Genomic DNA, 18,918 nt, shown 5'->3' with positions numbered 1-18,918 from the left:
CTCCCCTTAAATAGATTGATCCTCATGCATTCTTTTAAAGAAAATTAATTTATCTTACAATTTTATTGTTGCGATTTATTTATCGATCTAATATACATATTCAAAAATTTAATAAAAACAATAAATAAACCAATTAATATGTTTATTCTTATATAGAGGGGACAACCCACAAAAAGTGCATATATCAAACCACGTACCGAGTAAATAATCAAATTAGTTTTTGAAAGATCGTTCATTTTTTAAACTAGTTTTTAAAATTTTTTTAATTAAATTTATCTTTTAAAAATTTTAACTTAGTAATTTTAGTCATTCCGTTATTTCTATTGTTAATCGCTTCAAATTTTATTGATGTGACATGTTAAGTAACGTTACAACACAGTAGTCTTAATTAACAGCAAATATAATAAGTTTATGAAATTAGATCAAATCAACCACAAATTAAGAAATTCTAATGCCTCAAATTTTCTCCTCAATTAGATTTTAATTTGATTTAATTTTATAAATTTATCATATTATTAATTATCAAATTTTGACATTATCAATAAAAAACAACAAATTAAATAATAATTTAAAATCTTTAAATAATAAATTTAATTAAAAAAATATTTTAAAAATTAATTTAAAAAACGAAAAATTTTTAAGACGAATTTGACTATTTATTCGACCAAAATCTATATATTACGGCCGGTTCATTTAATGTAAATACTAAATAGATTGAATCATCCATCATCGTCACCATGAGACACCATCATGAGCTACATCAATGGAACCATCCACCTCCATATATTTTAACCTAATTTAATCAAACTTTGATATTAAAAAAAAAGGGTAATTTCCTACTTACTAACCATTACTACATATAGTAGTGTACGTAAATGATTCAACGAAAATGTTTAATAATAAAAGAAAAATTAACTAAAATCAGTCAAAATTTATTTATTTATTATTATAATAATTAATAAATATTAAATAAACTAATTTTTTTGCTTTCTTAATATTATCATTGTTTAATTATGACATAGTACTAAGCATTTGGTATTTAAGAGCCTCCATATTTGTTGTCAGAATTTATTGAATGAAGAACTAGAAAATGAAATAAATGAGTAAGTAGTTAGTAGTTGGTAGCAGCGTACTTATATATGTACTAGGTAAATAAATAATAAATAAACCTAAGTCTGTTAATGGTAAAATCTATGTGGATCCTATAGTAATGTACATGTATTGTTATACACCATACGCTCTCATTTGTCCCTATCTCACCCTCTCTCTCTTATAATTCATCAACTTGCACCAATAACTGAAACCAAAGGCCAATTTCGTCAACATCAAAGACCCAAAATGTTAAATATTTTTGTATAAATATATATATATTACTATAAACTATAATACAACCCATTTTGACAATGAAATTTCTGTTGTCTATTAATTTTTTTTATTCATTTTTGTGTTTTATACTAAGGGGACATTTAGTTTTTTCTAGGGGAAAAAAATATTATGCATGGACCATTTATTTTTAATTTATATAATGCTTAAAAAATATTATATATGTGTATGAAAACTAAAAATAAACAATTGTACCTATTGTGAATCATATATTAAATATATTTTAATATTATACGAATATTTTTTTTCAACTTTTGTAGAGAAAATTTTTCATACATTTGAACCATATTTAGCATATATTTCAGAAAGAGAATCAGAAAATTTTTTTTCGTTGCTTATTTTCATTTGCAATATTTTAAGATTGACTCATCCTTAAATTAAACTTTTTTTTATTAAAGAAAGAGTATTATATTCTTTATCAATTAAATAAATTTTAATTATCTATTTATTATATTTTATTTCAATACTTAAGATTTAGATTTTAGAATTTTAGGATTTGGAGTATATTGTTTAAGATTTAGGATTTAGAAATTATTTTTTCCATAACGCATAGTATTCGCCCTCAAAATTATAGTAAAAAGTAAATAATAAATAATTATAAATGTTTTTAAATATATACTTTATTATTAGAGATCCAACTAAATTAAATGAAAAAAATGATTATCCCTCCAAAATAACTTGAACTCATAAAGCCAAAATATTAAAAATGAGATAAACTTGCAATAAGTATCCAAAATTAAAGTTGTTATCACGTCATTAATATTTTCAAAAATATTTAAATTTAAATTACTAAAAATAAATAGTTTTAAATAAATTTATGTTAATAAAAATATTTAACGCCTTTTCGAGTGGAGAAACCATATTATTTTTATTAAATTATTAAAATAATATTTAAAAAATTATATCACTAACAAAATACGAAATATAAATGGCAAATAAATTTTTAAAATATTTAAAAATATGACAAACTTAAATATATATTCTCAAAAAAGTTTTAGACATTGGATTTTATATAATTTTTTACAATTATAATTAGAAAATAAGATCGTTTAATTTATAGTATAAAAAATGTTTTTATCTTCAAATTTGTTGATTTATGTTTTCTTTTGTGAATAACTAAACATTTTTTAAAAATAAAAAAATATAATGATTAAATTATGTATTTTGTATATATATTCTAAATAATTATTTAAATATTTAAAAAAATTAAATTAAAAATACAGAATTTATTTATTACTCATTTAAGAACAAAAATATTTTTGGTCATCGTTTCATCGAATATAATTCAAATAGTATAATTTTTTGGAATTTAGATCCTCTAGATTTTGAATTCTCATTTTAGAAAGTAAAGTATGATCTCTCACAATTTATTTTATAGGTGAGATCAAGAATAATTATAAAAAAAATTATTTAAAAATAAAAAATCATACTTTATTCGTGAAATTCAAAATTTAGAGAATCCAAATACAATCTTTTGATACTCACTTAGAAATCGCGGAATATTATTGTCAATTTGAATAGTGAATATGGTGGCATAGGAGAATAAGAGAAGAAATAAGTAAAACAAATTAAAGAGAGAGAGAGAGAGAGCACATAACAGTAGCGAAAAAGGGGGAATCTGAAAACTTTTTACGATCAAACACTCTGTGAGCTTTGTTCCGATGAAAAGAAGAACAATCGATGCGTTTTTACTTATTATTACTAACATTATTACTCTAAAACCTTCTTCCAGATTCTGATTCTGGTTTTCCCTTACTTTCCCGAGAAAATTAATTACTTACCAGATTGCGAGGAACAGAGAGAAAAAGATTCGTTCGTAATAATGGATTTGATTCAGCAGCTCAAGTCCTTGTACTCCTGCGACTGGCACCAAGAATCTTTCCCTGACTACTATGATTTCTCAATCCTTCCGTTCTTCGCATTCTTCTTCCCTTGCATTCGCTTCTTCCTCGATAGATTCGTCTTTGAGGTACACTTTCTCCTTCGATTCGCATTTCGTTTTTGTGTGTTAATCATTGAAAGCGCAATTAGATGTGAACACTAGGTTTGATTGAGGAAAGTACAATTGCGATTGCAAGGGCTTCCACATTGAAGTTCGTAATTCTTTTTTATTAGTGTTTTGATGCTGCCGTTGACTTGAATGTATTGTTATTTACGTTTGTTACTTGTTACTGAGTTTTCATGAGAATTTGTTGAGGAACGGAGTTTTTGAATATAATATGTGTGAGCTGTTGTATCAGTTTAAGGAGTGTTGTTCTGTGCGGCATTATTGTTAGAATTAGTTTCAGAGATGTGAGATGGTTCCTACACTGTTTAGCTTGGAGGTGATTACAGTAGCTTCAATGTGTTTTTGAATACCTAAATTCAATCAAATTCTGTTATCTGGAGCTCTGTTGAGATTGAGGGTTTTAGGTAGGAGAGGAAGAGATAGAAACTAGAATTATATCAAAATTATTACGTTGAATAGGTTGGATTAGAAGTTTGTGCGTTGTAGAACAAATCTATAAAATTTCATATCAATCTAAAATCATTAGACATACTCTTTTATAGATCAAAATTGATAGTAATATATAAGAGTTTCAAATATGCATGAATATGAGTTGTCAGTCTTATTGATGTTCAATTTTCACAAAATTCAGTGCAAATAAATGGTGTAATTTTGCTTAAAATAACACTGGTGTGATTTGATCATATATAAAGTAAATAACAAAATTGATTCTATGCTATCTTCACAGATATGCCTTGATATTTTATGATATCTTCTTTATTTCTAATGGGGGCTTCAGAACATTTTGATCCTTTTTTGCTTTTCTTTATTGGTTTAGTGTGTTTATCAGTAAGGGTTTGGTTAGCTTTCTTCACAAGCTAATTAAATTTATAATGTTAACATACTTTTTTGTTAAAAGAGCGAAAATGCTGACCCTTCAGCATTGGAACTTCCAAAGACAATGAATATCTGCATGCTTCATTTCCCCTCCCTCGTTCAGGATAGATGGTAAAACTGATTTTAAATTTGTGTTGTTTGAGGTGATTACATTCTTACTTTATATAATCTTTGGTAAAATGTAAGCTTCTTTTCTCGTCTTATTTTTTCATGTTATTTTTCTTTATGCTTTTCATTACTTGTTTTTTCTATCAAACTGTGATGATGCTAGGAGTCATCATTTGGTGGCCTTGCACTGTGGTCGTTCTCTACTTTTAGAATTTTCTATTTCTGGTTCTAATTGTTCAAATAAACTGAAGTAAACAACATTTACAGAAATTGGGTAGACGATTGATATTTGGAAAGGGGCATAAGCAGCTGGATTTCCAGAATGATGAGAGAAGAAAAAAGATTAGGAAGTTCAAGGAATCAGCCTGGAAATGTGTTTATTTTCTGTCAGCAGAAGTTTTTGCTCTGTCCGTAACTTATGATGAACCTTGGTTTACTAATACAAGAAATTTTTGGGTGGGGCCAGGGAGCCAGGTCTGGCCAGAGCAAAAGATTAAGTAAGATTATTTGCTTAGAAGCCCAGTTATTATAGTTATCCAGTTGCAATGTTTAATATCTTTCTGCAATCATTTTCCCTTGCTATAAATTTTGTGTTCAAATTAAGTCTGGCAATAGAGTTGTAAGCTCTTAACATTTCAGGTTGAAACTGAAGGCACTCTACATGTATGCTGCTGGATTTTATTCTTACTCCATCTTTGCTTTAATATTTTGGGAAACACGGCGCTCTGACTTTGGGGTGTCCATGGGTCACCATGTGGCTACTGTCATTCTCATTGTGCTGTCTTACATTTTTAGGTGTGTTAATTTCTTATTGTCTTGTCATGCAAGTTTTTTTTTTAATTGTAATTTCTTTGGAGATACAAGTCTATAATTTTCTTAATTTGTTTGTGTTCATTTATATTTCTCAAACTTCAAACTGAAAGGGTTATATCTGTGAGGATTCTTGATTAAATCATGCTAATTCCTTTCATTTAAAAATAATGTCCTCTTTTCACGATGACCTTGTTCATAATGAGTTGAGTTATATGGTGAATTTTAACTTACTAATGGAAAGAGAGATTGTGGTCCTATTGCACACGCTAGTTCTAATGCTAATTGATATAAATACACTTCATTTTGATATTTTTATATAACGGTATCATTTTTCTCTTCTATGTTAACACCTTCAGGTTTGCTCGTGTTGGATCTGTTGTTTTAGCTCTTCATGATGCTAGTGATGTGTTTCTGGAGATAGGGAAAATGTCCAAATACAGTGGTGCTGAAACAATTGCCAGCATTGCATTTATTCTATTTGTTTTATCTTGGGTCTTATTGCGCCTCATTTACTACCCATTCTGGATTCTCTGGAGTACAAGGTTTGTATTACTTGTTTCTCAATATACATTAACTTTCCTTCGTCTTTTCATTATAACTTTATGGGACAGACTAAAGTATGAAACACAGTCAGATATGCCTAGGGTCACTGTTTGCATTATTTTGATTCTTTGGCATAGAATTCACCCAAAAACACACGGAACTCCAATTCTGAGCAGAATTATAATTATTTTGTGAGGGATAGTTTGTATATAAATCTTGTGCAATCTTATTATATGAACAAGTAAAATAAGGATTTCTCTTCCATGGTGTTTTGGTTTATTATTTATTTTTTTGTCTGAGTATTTGTGTGTTTTTTTTTGGGGGAAGACATTTGTTTTCCTTTAGCTTTGTGGTTTCTTTTCGGTAATATTTTATCCTATGTTGTATTTTCCCCTTCCTATCAAATAATAGCTCATATAAAATATTCATTAAATTAGAAAGAAGATCTTCCCATGCATAAATTTCAACAATTGATTATGAAGTGTAATACTACAGTTGTTGGTTGTCTGTATATCGTTGCTTTTCGATGCTCAGTAGTTTTACATCTCTCTTTGCCAGCTATGAAGTTTTGCTCACATTGGATAAGGAAAAGCACAAAGTGGAGGGTCCAATATATTATTATGTGTTCAACAGTCTTCTATATTGCTTGCTTGTTCTGCATATATACTGGTGGGTGCTGATATTTCGGATGCTTGTTAGACAAATTCAAGCAAGAGGAAAAATTAGTGATGATGTTCGATCTGGTAAGTTGAAAGATCCTGGCTTGCTAATGTAAACTCTTGATTCAAAGAACATTGTTCTCAATATGTTTTGATTGCTTAGTGTGTTCATGGAAGTAGACATGCTTTAGAAGTTCTGGCATGAGTTATTAATTTGTGTCATCTGAATCTGGTATCTGTATTGATATGGTAGCTAGGTTTTGGTTGACTTCTTCCCCTTAAATTGCTTCCTTCAATGTAATTGTATATGATTATAGGACATCTTTGTGCCTAAATAAATTACTGTCTGAAGTTTACTTTTATTCAATAAATCTTGATGAATTTACCTCAATTATATTGCTTTATTTTCAGTAATAGCTTCAGCCTGTAAAAGTTTCAAAAGCTTAATATGAATTTCTCCCAACTGATTATTTGATTTCAAACTGCTTCATTTCCATTATTCAGATTCAGAAGATGAAGATAGCCATGAAGATTGAGATGGAAAGCAAGACCATAATGTAATCTTAAGGCAAAGGTGAATTTTGAATGGTGGCAACTGACATGTTTCACACATTAGAGTTCTACAAATATAGTCACATTTTTATGTGGAATCATGTTTGATATAGTAGTTAATTCTATAACATTTAAAAGCTTTAGAAGGGTACTCCACAAGTAAAATGGCTTGAGCCATTGACACTCATCAAGCCATTGCCGTTCTCGTGATGTATGTTTTGAACATTGTGTTTCTCTTGAGGCAAGATGGAATTCAAAATGTCCATTATATTAGGTTTCAATATAAATAGATATAGAAATTATAGGCATCTGCATTAGTTTTATTTAATCTTGTGTGTGTTTTCCTTAAACTGAGGTAGATGTTGCCTGGTTTCTTTCTTGCAGATGAATTGTCTTAGCTTCGAAATTCTTCGGCACTCTTGGCCATGGATGCTAAACATTTTTCAAATGTTGATTCAACTTTTTGATTGGTCTATGCATTCCACCTCCTCGGATTGAGGTTTGGTGTCTGACATTTTGTTGTGATGATAATGTCTTTTTTTTACATGCTTTAGTATTTAATTTCCTCAATTTAATTAAGTGTAAAGCACTAGGAACAGGAATGTTTTCTGGTTATTACTTGAACAAAATTGTTTAAAGACTTGGTTGTCATAGATATTAGTGGTGCTGAACTTGGCCAACATTATCTTGATTTGAATGTTATAAATTCTAATTCTAATGAAAGAAAAATAAGTGAAAAATGTTTGGAGCAATGTTAGTGGATCAACACAATTTATTGTTTTTATCCAATAATTAGTCAATAATATTTAAAAGTGTGCCTAAATTATAATACTCATATTTTCATTTTTTTTAATTGAATTCTTGTTGAGGAAATTTAGTTCAAAATGACTTTCTTGTTTTGACTTGGTACTATTAATTATCGCTTATTCAGTTATTCTTTCAAAATTTATTTTCATTCATTCGTCGCTAGTGTTTCATTAGTTTCCGCTATAAGTGCTAAGGTAACTTCTTCTATGGATGGTAATATGGGTTGAATATAAAATATCTTAAAATTTGCTATAGTAAAATATCTTGACTAGTATAATTTAAGTTATAACAAGAACACACAAAGGAAAAGGTTAATTGCATATGAACATAGAATACAAAATAACCAACGCTATATAAATTACTTGAAACACATTTTATACACATACTTATCAAATATTAACAGAATCATAAATAAACATGTATAAATTTTAATATTATCATACAAGAAATAGGTAAGTTTCAAATATTATTCTAGTTCATAGTTAGATGCTCTATTAAATTTAAAAGTTTATATAATTGAGCAGAGAGTAGATTTAAAAGTTACTAGTTTTAAGTATATTTTCAATGCATGAAAATTAAATCATAAAAATGTTATATAAATACGTTGATAATAATAATTCTTTCGTTAATAAATAAATAATTCAGAGCTAATTTCTCTCGTTATGCATAAGCTCTGTTCCTTTTTGTGTTGTTCCATGGAAAGGATCAAAGAAATGCAGAGAGAAAATGAAAGACGTATATATGAATAATATACGTAGGTTTGTGACACCTTGAAATTATGGCCATGCATCTTTGTTGTTATCGCTGAACTCACCACTCATTGAAGGATACCTTGCCTCGGTGAGTAGTGTTCTTATGATCATCACATATAACAAACAATACACATTATTGGATCCCTTTTCTATGATTCACTTACCCTTTTGCATTCTCTATATTTTGCTTGCAAAATTCTTCATATCACACCTTGTTCTTGTTATTGTGCTGTGTTTTGTTCGCTTTGTTTTCCTTTGTTTTTGCACGGATTCTCATTGTTTTGGTTTAAGGTTTTTCTCCTTTTTGTTTTGGTTTTTTTAGGGTAAACCACAAAAAATCACCTGAGATGTCTGGGTGACAAAACTGTCTCCGAATTTTGTTATTAACAAAAGTGTTCTTAAATAATTTAAAAATGTGCCAAAAATGTCCAACTATGATCAGAAACCTACTCTGTTAATGGAAAAACATGACGTGGCTCACTTGTTAATGTTAGAGTCTCAATTGCCACATAATAAGTTTTGTTTGCCATGTCAATGTTTTCCGTTAGTTCGAGTGTGCATTTTTCTCACATTTTAAAATAATTTGAGGGTATTTTTGTTGACAACAAAATTTGGGATTGTTGCGACAAAATAATTTAGGTATATTTTTGGTGGTTTACCCTTTTTTGGATGATGTGTTTTGAATCAAAATGTTGTTTGTTTTGTCATAGGTTGTTGTGCATAGAACATGCATATGGTTGTGTAAAAACTTTGCTTTCCAAATATTCAGCTCTAGAACCAACTTGGGTTGATCGAGTGGTTAGTTCACTCGTCCGCTTAAGAAAGTGTCGAGGATATTATGAGAAATCAAAATATTTGGCTCTAGCAACTAGAGGGGTATATTAGAAGTCTTTAGAGAAATTATTTTTATAAGGAGCTATAAGATCTTCCTTTTAAAAACAATGAATGTTTCTGGTTTTCATCAATAAGTTTAATGTGTTCTATTACATATACTTGCACTAATAGTGGAAGCTATGATATATTTTTGAATAATTATCTTTAACTATCTTTAACTAGCTACAATTTACAATAAGGCACTCAGACACTGTTTGATCCATGTAGTCGATTCTACCTAAGGGGCAACACTTAGTCTCTTATCGGAATTCCTTCAATGGCTGAAGATACTTTGGATCTTGATTTGCCTCATAGAAGTGCTGGCCTTTTAAGAGATCGAGTTCATTTGGTTAAAAGGAAAGACTTAGATCGTTATGAGATTGGGGCGATCCAAGATCAGTTATCATTCGAGAAAGGATTCTTTATAGTAATCCGCGCGTGCAAGATGTTGGCGCAGAAGAATGATGGAATGATATTGGTAGGTGTGGCAGGTCCTTCAGGAGCAGGGAAGACTATGTTAACAGAAAAGATCCTAAACTTCATGCCAAGCATTGCAGTAATTTCCATGGACAATTACAATGATGCTAGTAGAATTGTTGATGGAAACTTTGATGGTAAGATTTCCATTTTCAACCTTTTTGTTTATTCTTTGATCCTTTTACAATCCTAAACTTCTTTTCTTTTCACCATATGTCAATTTGAACAGATCCACGCTTAACGGATTATGAAACATTGCTCCCAAATTTACATGATTTAAAGGCAGGAAAGGCAGTCCAGGTTCCTATATATGATTTTAAATCGAGTTCACGAACAGGATACAGGTTAATTCTTTGATATTTATTTCGTTCACTTAAAAAATTTGTAATTGTTTTAAGTATTGCAATAAATTTAGATATGGTTCATGATAAAAGCAATATGATATCGTCTGATCCATGTAGTTGGCACGCCTATTGGGAAAAGGCTTTCTCATTGAAATGTATACTCCTTTTTCAGAACTGTTGATGTTCCAAGCTCCCGAATTGTGATCATAGAGGGAATCTATGCCTTGAATGAGAAGTTACGGCCGCTATTAGACCTTCGAGTATCTGTCACCGGTGGAGTACACCTTGACCTTGTTAAAAGAGTTATACGCGACATACAACGAGCCGGACAAGAACCTGAAGAAATCATTCACCAAATATCAGAAACTGTTGCATTCCATACCTTCTCTCCATTCCCTTCCTATCTGAAAAAGGTGAAAAAAGTTTCAAGAATTTCTCAAAATTGTTCTTATGCAGGTATATCCAATGTACAAAGCATTTATTGAGCCAGATCTTCAAACTGCACACATCAAAATCATTAACAAGTTCAATCCATTCACCGCATTCCAAAGTCCTACCTACATATTAAAGGTTAGTGCCTTATTTATATATACTTGTTCATCAAAGCTTCAAAGAAATTCTAGTTTGTTCATATGCTTGTGATTGTTTGATATTGTAGTCAGCAAGGAGTGTAATAGTGGAACAAGTTAAAGATGTGATCTCCAAAGATTTTCGCGAAACAAAGGAGCAGACTTATGACATATATCTTCTACCTCCTGGTGAAGATCCAGAGAGTTGCCAATCCTATTTACGAATGCGAAATACAGATGGAAAATATGTTCTTATGTTCGAGGTTTGCCTTGTTCTGTTTCGTTACCCTGCTTTTTAGACAGATTTCATTGTGAATAACCAATAACTTCTTTCAGGAATGGGTGACAGATGATCCATTTGTGATATCCCCGAGAATCACTTTTTCGGTCAGTGTTCGTCTCCTCGGCGGACTAATGGCGTTGGGATACACAATAGCAACCATCCTTAAAAGAAACAGCCATATCTTTTGTGATGATAGTGTTTGTGTTAAACTAGATTGGCTTGAGCAACTTAATAGACATTATGTTCAGGTAATGCTACATTTAGCCCATTTCATTCCATCTATTCAAAAATAATTTGGAAATTTAGTACATTCATAACTCGGTGTATCTTTGTTATAAACTGTATCCAAATACATAGAATTGTTAAAGTATTCTTATGTATCAAATTTCCAAAGAGACTGACATTTTAGAACAAAGAGGATAGATTATATTACTAGGATTATGCACTTTAGATGCATAATCTATGTGTATATATTTCAAGTGTGTTGAACTGTTGATCAGAGTGGTGGAATGCGTCTGATTTTATACGTGACAAAAAGTATCTTAAAAACTTAAAAATAAATTTTATTGCTTTGCCATTAGTGTTAGGCAGCAAAAAATGAGCATAAACGTAAGCTAAGCGTGGTAGAGATGAAGATGCTTAGATGGATGAGTGGTCAAATACATACGAACAAAATAAGGAATGAGAATATAAAAGTGAAAGTTTGAGTACCGCCTATTGTTGAGAAGATGGTAGAATCTTGTCTTAAATATTTTGGCCATGTGAGGAGAAGATCGACAGAACATCCGGTTAGGAGGGTGAATTAGATAGAAGATATACAAGAGGCGAAAGGTAAAAGAAGACATAAGAAGACTATACACAAAGTGGTCAAAGGAAATCTATGCGTAAACAATTTTACTGTAGACATGATAAGACTCAATTATATCGTTTGATTCATGTAGCCGATCCACCTAGTTGGATAAGACTTTGTTATTGATCTTTGACTGATAGAACTTCTGGTGTATGAACAAACAGGTACTTGGAAGAGATCGTTTACTTGTAATTAACAAAGCGCAGCAGTTGGGTCTAGAAGGTTCCTACATTCCTCGAACCTACATAGAACAGATTCAACATGAAAAGCTTGGAAAAGAAGTTATGGTATGATAACTTCTCTTCTGCTAATATATAGTCCCCTGTCAGCATTCTTTGTCTAATTCTTCTGCAGGCCCTGCCGGAAGATTTAAAGACGACGTTGAGCCTCGACGACGACTTTGCGTCGAGCCCGAAAGAATTTGCTGACCAGGTTTCCATGACCATGAGACATAAGCAAATGTAAATATTTCATGGGATTTGCTTTGATACTCTTGTTCTTCATGAGCATATGATGTCTTTCTTGTACTTCATTGCTGTAATTTAATCATGAATTTTTAGTACAATTTTAGTGGAACATGTGGCTAATTTTTAACTACAAAGATCTACTGAGGTTTTCAGTTAACATGTTTTGTTTGTAAGAATTAAGAATAGCATGATCATTAATTTCTCTGTTTTTGATTGATCTATAGAGGAATAGACATGATTTTCTTTTCTATGGGACTAAATGCAATTCTTACTAGCTATTTTTATTTGCCATGGTAAATTATAAAATCATTTGTATTTCCCCTAAAAAATTAAAGGTGCGTTTGGTTTACATTTTTATTTTCTGTTTTCATTTTCAGAATTTTCAGCTTTTAGGATTTTGCAAAGAAAAAAAGAAAAACAGAAAATAAAAATGAAAACAAGATTTTGTGCTTTTCACCGTTTTTTTCTTCTTCGCAAAATCTTGAAAATAGAAAAAATATTGAAAATAAAAGCAGAAAATGAGTCGCATACCTTTCCATTGTATTAAGTACTTCATAATAAGTTGCTCTTAATTTAACTAATAATAAAACTTTCCATGTATCTTCAACAGAGGTTTGTCTAGATCATTTACAAATCTAAGAGACAAGAATCAAGCCAAACTTGGAGGTTATGTCTCCAACAATAGAGATCTTCATGAAAGAAATGATTCGGATGAATCCAAAACAATGGCAAATGAGGTGAGTTTCATTTAATTTTGGTAATTTAAATTCTTGCAAGTACTTTACCATTGATTTATGTATTTTAGAAGTAGAATACAAAGATAAAGTAGACAAGAATTCCTCCTTAATGTTTGGCTTAACTTTTTAGTGTAAACAATAATTAAAATTGAATCGGTCTAACTCAATTCCAAAATTTGGCACAATACTGAAACCTTATCTCTAGATAATGCATTAAAAAGATATCACAATCCTATTAGTTGTGAATATATTCACACAATTTTCGATGAACATCCACGAATTTCTCCGTTTATTCTCTAATAGAGGTTACAAATTAAGTGAAAATCTAAATTGAGAACTGTTAAATGATAATTTAATCAAATCTGTCAAATCATTTAACGACTTTCAACTATCAACTTCATATTAGGTTATCTGCACCTGAGTTTCTACCTACAAATTATTGTGCAAATTTTTTACTTGCAATATTTGTGCACTTGACAGGGAGCCATAACTCAACTTTTGGAAAGAATTTCTTGCTTATATGATAGAATGGATGATTTTACAAACTACATTGAAGAGATGAACTTCAAGTTATCTCTGAAGAAAATTTGTCAATGCCAACAAAATATGCACCTACAAGTTGGTTCATGCAATGGTTGTTCTTCCACCTCTTACTTCATCACTAGCTTGAGCAACGGTTCCTCCGTCGTGTCGCCACCACCAACTAAGGAGTTTATCTTAATGGATGAGGTAGTTTTCCTTAATGCTTACATCTCTCTCACTTTCAGTATTTATGATTTCTTGGTTTGTGAAAGTTATATGTTTTCCGAATAAACTACTAAAATGGTACCCCAAAGTTTATATCACTGTCAAAAATAATCCCAAAAGATGTTAGCAACAAATAAATTCTCGAAAGATTTAAAATTATGAAAAACAAACTAGATATTAAATATATATTCTAAAAAGATTTTAGAAATCAGATTTTGATACAATTTTTTTACAAGCATTATTAGAAAAATAAGATCTATTTTATTCTAAAATTTTGATAATTTTATGTCAAGTGAATTTTTTTTTAAAATTATTTTGTTGTGAATGACCATATTATTTTGAAAAATAAAAAGAAAAATGTAGAAATCAAATTTTGCACCAAATTTTTTGTGCATCTTCTAAATATTTATTCAATACTCTCACAAAAATTCAGATTAAATGGATAAGTTGTTTGCTACATAGGAAAATTTTTTTGTCACATAAAAAAAGTATGATATTTATTAGTTATTTTTATCATATTTTTAAATCATCCAAGATTATTTTGTCAATAACATATTTCAGGATTTTTTGTTAAGGCTTGATCTTATAGGTACCAAGTTGGTAATTAACTCTATGCTTTCCATTATTTGAATTATGTTCCAACTACTTTCATGTGACCTAAAATAGTTCAACGAGAATTAGTAATGAAATTTTCTTCTTGCATATGTGCTCCGCACGCACATAATAGAATAAGAGAAAAAATTTCATTGCCAACATGTTTGACCGAACAGTTTTTTTTTTTTTTCGCCTACTCTGAATTCCCATTCTACCCCCAACATAAAGTGAAAAACTATGATCCCAATTGCTAATCTCGACAAGTTGAAGAAATTAAAACTGGATTGAATGCTAGAAATAATTTGTTGTCAATGACAATGACACATCCAAATACATAATATTGATGAAGTGTTATATTAGTATTTTTGCTTCCGAAAACTTACCATTTCTAATTGCTGTGAGTGCTCCATGGAATCAGATATCAGGTATTGTAAGGGGTCAGCATCAAATCATGCATCAATTGGACAATCTTAATAAACTACTTGTGGGGAAAATGGAAGAAAGGACTCACCAAACAAGCCCCATGAAGAAAGGTGCACTAATAAGTGCTACAACACATTCAGATTCAACTGGACCACAAGTTATGGGTTTGGCTTTTGGTTGTTTGGGAATATTCTTTGTGATGGGTATTTTTTATAGATTGAGGTAGCAAGTAGCAACATTGACTTCATTCCTTATATTTTGTCCACTATACTTGTTTCAGTTGTACTTAATATAAGATTGGTAGTTGAAGCAGCTAAATCCATTCACATAATATGCTACGACCTATTAAACGATTTATGCAAATACAATACAAAAAAATTGAAAAAACAAAAAGATCAGGTCCAAATAATTGAAACTTGTAGCACGAATTAACTTAATAATATTTCAACATTTGAATGGGAAATAACATCATAATAGTACATCAATATAAAAACTAGTTGTCCAAAGAAGTGTTCAATCCATAACACTCCCATTATTCAAATTCAATACTCGAACAAAGATAAGAAAGATGCAAGGTAAAACACAAACAACTCCAAGCATAGAAGCATTAAGCACTGCCCCCAAATAAAGACCACAAACATGCACATGCAGCCTGAAAGGCAAGCATTTATTTATTTTTTCACTTGAACTAAAACACACAACATTTAAGACACTAATTTGCAGAACTACACTTCTTCTTCTTCATCTTTCCAGAGTTTCAGAGGGGTTCTAGGTGAGCCACAGCCAGGAGTCTTAACAAATTTCTGGTAGAGAACAGAACCACCTCTTCCCAGCCCTTGGTAGCACCTCTCTTTGCGGCAGTATCCATCCACATCCAAAGAACAACTCTGCTTAAATGTATGGGTAGCAACATCCACATGAACAGCAATCAGAAACTCACTTGGATGGAAGCATGTCAGAACGTTCTCGACCAACTGGTTGAGATTCAGCGATTCCAAGTTATATCCGCATGCTTCAAAACTGGCATAGCTGAAACCATCTTCCGGAGTAACATGAATTGTAGAAACAGCAGCTCCTTCTACAGAGTTCATTGAATAGCCACAAGGTTCGAAATCAAAATCGCATATCTGAGATTCCGGAAGGATACTCCTAATACCGGAATTGGCAGTCATCGTGGCTGCTGAATCAGATTGTTCTTTGTAGAAAACTGATGCTTTCTCTCTGTCCAAACCAGTCATGCACATCTCCATAGTATAAACAGAGTCCGACACTCGGACAGGCTCTGCTGAAGCAGAGTATACATGCCAATTGTGTGCTTTGTCCGAGCCACCCATAGTGTAAGCCATACTTCCTAAGCCAAGCTTCCCAAAGTAGGAATCCAAGACTGCTACTTCCTCGGAAAAGTTCCGATGGGGAAAGGGCTGAGCAGATGGAAAAATAAAACTTCCGCGGCTGTACCTTACAGACTGAACGTTAAGGGAAAGCATCTCAGCGAACTTCAAAATGGGTGGAATTGAAAGCAGCAATTTGGTAGTGCCACAGGTTTTGATGATGATCTTGTATGGATAGACAAATAGGCTTGACTCAGAGAGAACATATGAGTCAACTTCATCATTAGACAATGAGGAAACAATGGTGCACGCAGCCGGTGCTAAGATCTCATCCAACTGGGACTTCGTTAGAGACCTAAGGCCCTTTCCCTCAGGGTCAGAGAAGACTCCTGGGCAGAAAAAGGCTACCTCTAACCTCTTTTCAAAGCCTTCGAAACCAATTGCAGATGTTGCAGTAGCCATAATTTTTCAGAGTCGAAATGAACACAATCAGAACCAAGAACTGAGTAGGAAAAGTAGGAAACGAGAACGATCGCAAAGAGGGGCTGGAAAGACGATATCCGGAGGAGAGCAGTGTGCAAAACCTAAGGAAAACAAAAACAGCTAACAAACTACGGTTCCAATCGAGACGTATCAGGATGGCTTGCGAGCGCACTGCACAAAAAGCCATATAATTTAAAGCGTATTAGCAATGGCCATCAACAAAATCCAAATAGTTTCCACAATACAACAAAGCAATATCATCTCATCACTTTTAATAAAATAAAACTTACGTTAGAGTAAGCAGCAGATCTGAACTTCTTGATTCCACCGTTTGGACGAATGTCTTCAATGCTGTAACCGAGGGGAGCTTCGTAGAATAATGATTTACTACTACTAGACTTCTTCTTGCCTCCTTTTGACTCCATTAGATCATTCAATCCTGCTTCATAACAGCAAAAACTGAGAGATTAACACAAACAGCTGACCAAATACAGAACAATGGCAGGATAAACAATTACATGATCAAGAAATATATCTAAATGAAAATTGCTAATTCAAGAAGCCAAAACATGAGTACATAAAAATTTAAGATATGTATCTAACAAAACCAGACATGTAATACAATAAGACAAATAGACATGATGTGAAATTGTAAACTTGATCATAAACTCCAAATTTGGGAACTGATTACTTAATCAAAATAATTACATATTCTAACGATTCCAAACAAAACAAAAAGGTTCACGACAGAAAGAAAATAACAACATAATAACTGTATATTCGTATATAAAGGAGATAGCTAACTATGATATGAAGTATTATACTGGAAACTAATCCAAATAATATATTTTACGATGAACACCGAATATATATGTAGCATGAATTTTAACGATTCTAAATATTGAACGCATATATATCAAAACAATCCGAACCATCAAACATACAACTTTACGTATAAAGAATGAACTAAAAAGAACATCACTTCCAATCCACAACAGAGATAATCAAACATGAGTCGCTAATCTAAAACATAAGATTGCAAGCTAAATAAACAAAACGTACCTGAATTGATAAAGTTTGTTACAAGAGAAGAAAAAAAGAACGTTCTTCCTCAGATAAACTCTTCAAACACAGATCGAAAATTATGCCTGAAAACTGCACGCGAAAATCGAAATCAAATTCAGTAAACGCCAAGAGAAACGAAAAAGAAGAATCGGAGAATTGAAAAGTGCTTACCGATTACGAAATTCAGGGAACAACGAAGCAAGAAACGCAACGCAGTAAACGATTTGAGAAAACCCTAGAAGAAGTCGAAGATGAACAAAACGATGCGATTCGCCGCGTTTTGGAACGAGAAGAATGCGTGTGATGATTGCGTTGTGAATTGCGAGAGTTTATATAGCTCCTGGGGATGTGTTTTGACTATAATACCCTTTCCAATAATTTAGGTTCGTTTCATTATTTTATTTTATTTTTACCTTTTTTAAATACCAACCTTATCCCTAACAATAATCTATCTAATAATCTAATTCAAGTTGGGTTGGTTGTTAAAGATAAAATTTTTAAAATCTGCCTTGAAAATTCATTTATTAATAAAGTAAAGCATATTTGGTAGTCCATCCATCTCAAAATAAATTAAAATGGTAGATAATTTTTTTTGTGATTTTTAATTTTAGTTTTAGTAGGGAAAAAAACTCATGCCAAAGGGGATAACTTGTGAATGTTTATCATGCAGTTTGAATTGATTAAAACAAAAAAAAATCACAATTTAATTATATTGTAGTTTGAGTTGGATCAATTTAATTTAATTTAAACATTTTGAAGTTTTAACTTTAAATTAACTATATTATTTGTTTGGTTTTGAGAAAAGAATCTAAATTTTGAGTATTAAAATAATATCTACAGCATAAGTAAAGTTAAAATAATATTCACTTTATCTCTAATCAAACACAAAAGTTAAAAAAAGTATATGAATCATAATCTACGTTCCATTATATTTTTATTCAGCACCATATGGAGCACAATCATAAGCACCTTTTAACTTATAAAATTATTTTCCTTGCAATTATATGGGATCAAATCATCAAAAGTTGTTTTTTTTTTCTTTGGCATAATAAAAAGTGATATTTTTCCTTTCTGAATTTAAAAAATTATCGTTCTGAGAATTTAACTCATGATCGTATATAGTGCAGATAGATATATTGCAGTACATGTATTAGTCCATTCTAATTTTTTTATT

At 31.0% G+C, this 18,918-nt stretch overlaps 3 protein-coding genes across 4 annotated transcripts; 2 read left to right on the top strand and 1 right to left on the bottom strand.

The window, feature by feature from the left end:
• The first annotated feature begins 2,939 nt into the window (after positions 1-2,939).
• Positions 2,940-7,409, top strand: LOC127743851 (ASC1-like protein). Its single transcript, XM_052256028.1, has 7 exons — positions 2,940-3,352; positions 4,643-4,872; positions 5,015-5,170; positions 5,545-5,730; positions 6,290-6,474; positions 6,895-6,964; positions 7,327-7,409. The coding sequence occupies exons 1-6, from the start codon at positions 3,206-3,208 to the stop codon at positions 6,924-6,926; spliced, it is 936 nt and encodes a 311-aa protein (XP_052111988.1). The 5' UTR covers positions 2,940-3,205; the 3' UTR covers positions 6,927-6,964; positions 7,327-7,409.
• A 1,055-nt stretch (positions 7,410-8,464) lies between these two features.
• On the top strand, positions 8,465-15,241 carry LOC107478349 (inorganic pyrophosphatase TTM2-like). Of its 2 annotated transcripts, XM_052256053.1 has the most exons (12): positions 8,465-8,589; positions 9,603-9,988; positions 10,081-10,195; positions 10,368-10,563; positions 10,652-10,765; positions 10,854-11,027; positions 11,101-11,295; positions 12,062-12,184; positions 12,252-12,358; positions 12,975-13,101; positions 13,582-13,830; positions 14,861-15,241. In XM_052256053.1, exons 2-12 carry the CDS (start codon positions 9,652-9,654, stop codon positions 15,089-15,091), a joined length of 1,968 nt encoding a protein of 655 aa, XP_052112013.1. In that variant the 5' UTR covers positions 8,465-8,589; positions 9,603-9,651; the 3' UTR covers positions 15,092-15,241. The 2 variants fall into 2 exon arrangements, with proteins under 2 accessions (XP_052112013.1, XP_020992988.2); XM_021137329.2 differs by lacking the exon at positions 8,465-8,589 and having other exon boundaries at positions 9,305-9,988.
• A 121-nt stretch (positions 15,242-15,362) lies between these two features.
• LOC127743874 (S-adenosylmethionine decarboxylase proenzyme) lies at positions 15,363-16,829 on the bottom strand. Its single transcript, XM_052256054.1, has one exon. It carries the CDS (start codon positions 16,656-16,658, stop codon positions 15,591-15,593), a length of 1,068 nt encoding a protein of 355 aa, XP_052112014.1. The 5' UTR covers positions 16,659-16,829; the 3' UTR covers positions 15,363-15,590.
• Between the last annotated feature and the right edge of the window lie 2,089 nt (positions 16,830-18,918).

This window comes from Arachis duranensis, unplaced genomic scaffold (assembly GCF_000817695.3).
Source record: "Arachis duranensis cultivar V14167 unplaced genomic scaffold, aradu.V14167.gnm2.J7QH unplaced_Scaffold_165934, whole genome shotgun sequence".
In the NCBI taxonomy this organism is placed as follows: Eukaryota; Viridiplantae; Streptophyta; class Magnoliopsida; order Fabales; family Fabaceae; genus Arachis; species Arachis duranensis.
The sequence above is the reverse complement of the archived record's forward strand: the minus strand, read 5'-3'. Positions and strand labels throughout refer to the sequence as shown.

What these genes read in the sequence shown, in the direction of transcription:
- LOC127743851 (XM_052256028.1), top strand. Translation starts at nt 3,206, where the DNA reads ATGGATTTGATTCAGCAGCTCAAGTCCTTGTACTCCTGCGACTGGCAC. An exon ending in TCGATAGATTCGTCTTTGAG is followed by an intron (nt 3,353 to 4,642) that starts GTACACTTTCTC and finishes CAACATTTACAG; the next exon opens with AAATTGGGTAGACGATTGAT. An exon ending in GTGCTGTCTTACATTTTTAG is followed by an intron (nt 5,171 to 5,544) that starts GTGTGTTAATTT and finishes TAACACCTTCAG; the next exon opens with GTTTGCTCGTGTTGGATCTG.
- LOC107478349 (XM_052256053.1), top strand. Translation starts at nt 9,652, where the DNA reads ATGGCTGAAGATACTTTGGATCTTGATTTGCCTCATAGAAGTGCTGGC. An exon ending in TTAATAGACATTATGTTCAG is followed by an intron (nt 11,296 to 12,061) that starts GTAATGCTACAT and finishes ATGAACAAACAG; the next exon opens with GTACTTGGAAGAGATCGTTT. An exon ending in ACCATGAGACATAAGCAAAT is followed by an intron (nt 12,359 to 12,974) that starts GTAAATATTTCA and finishes TATCTTCAACAG; the next exon opens with AGGTTTGTCTAGATCATTTA.
- LOC127743874 (XM_052256054.1), bottom strand. Translation starts at nt 16,658, where the DNA reads ATGGCTACTGCAACATCTGCAATTGGTTTCGAAGGCTTTGAAAAGAGG.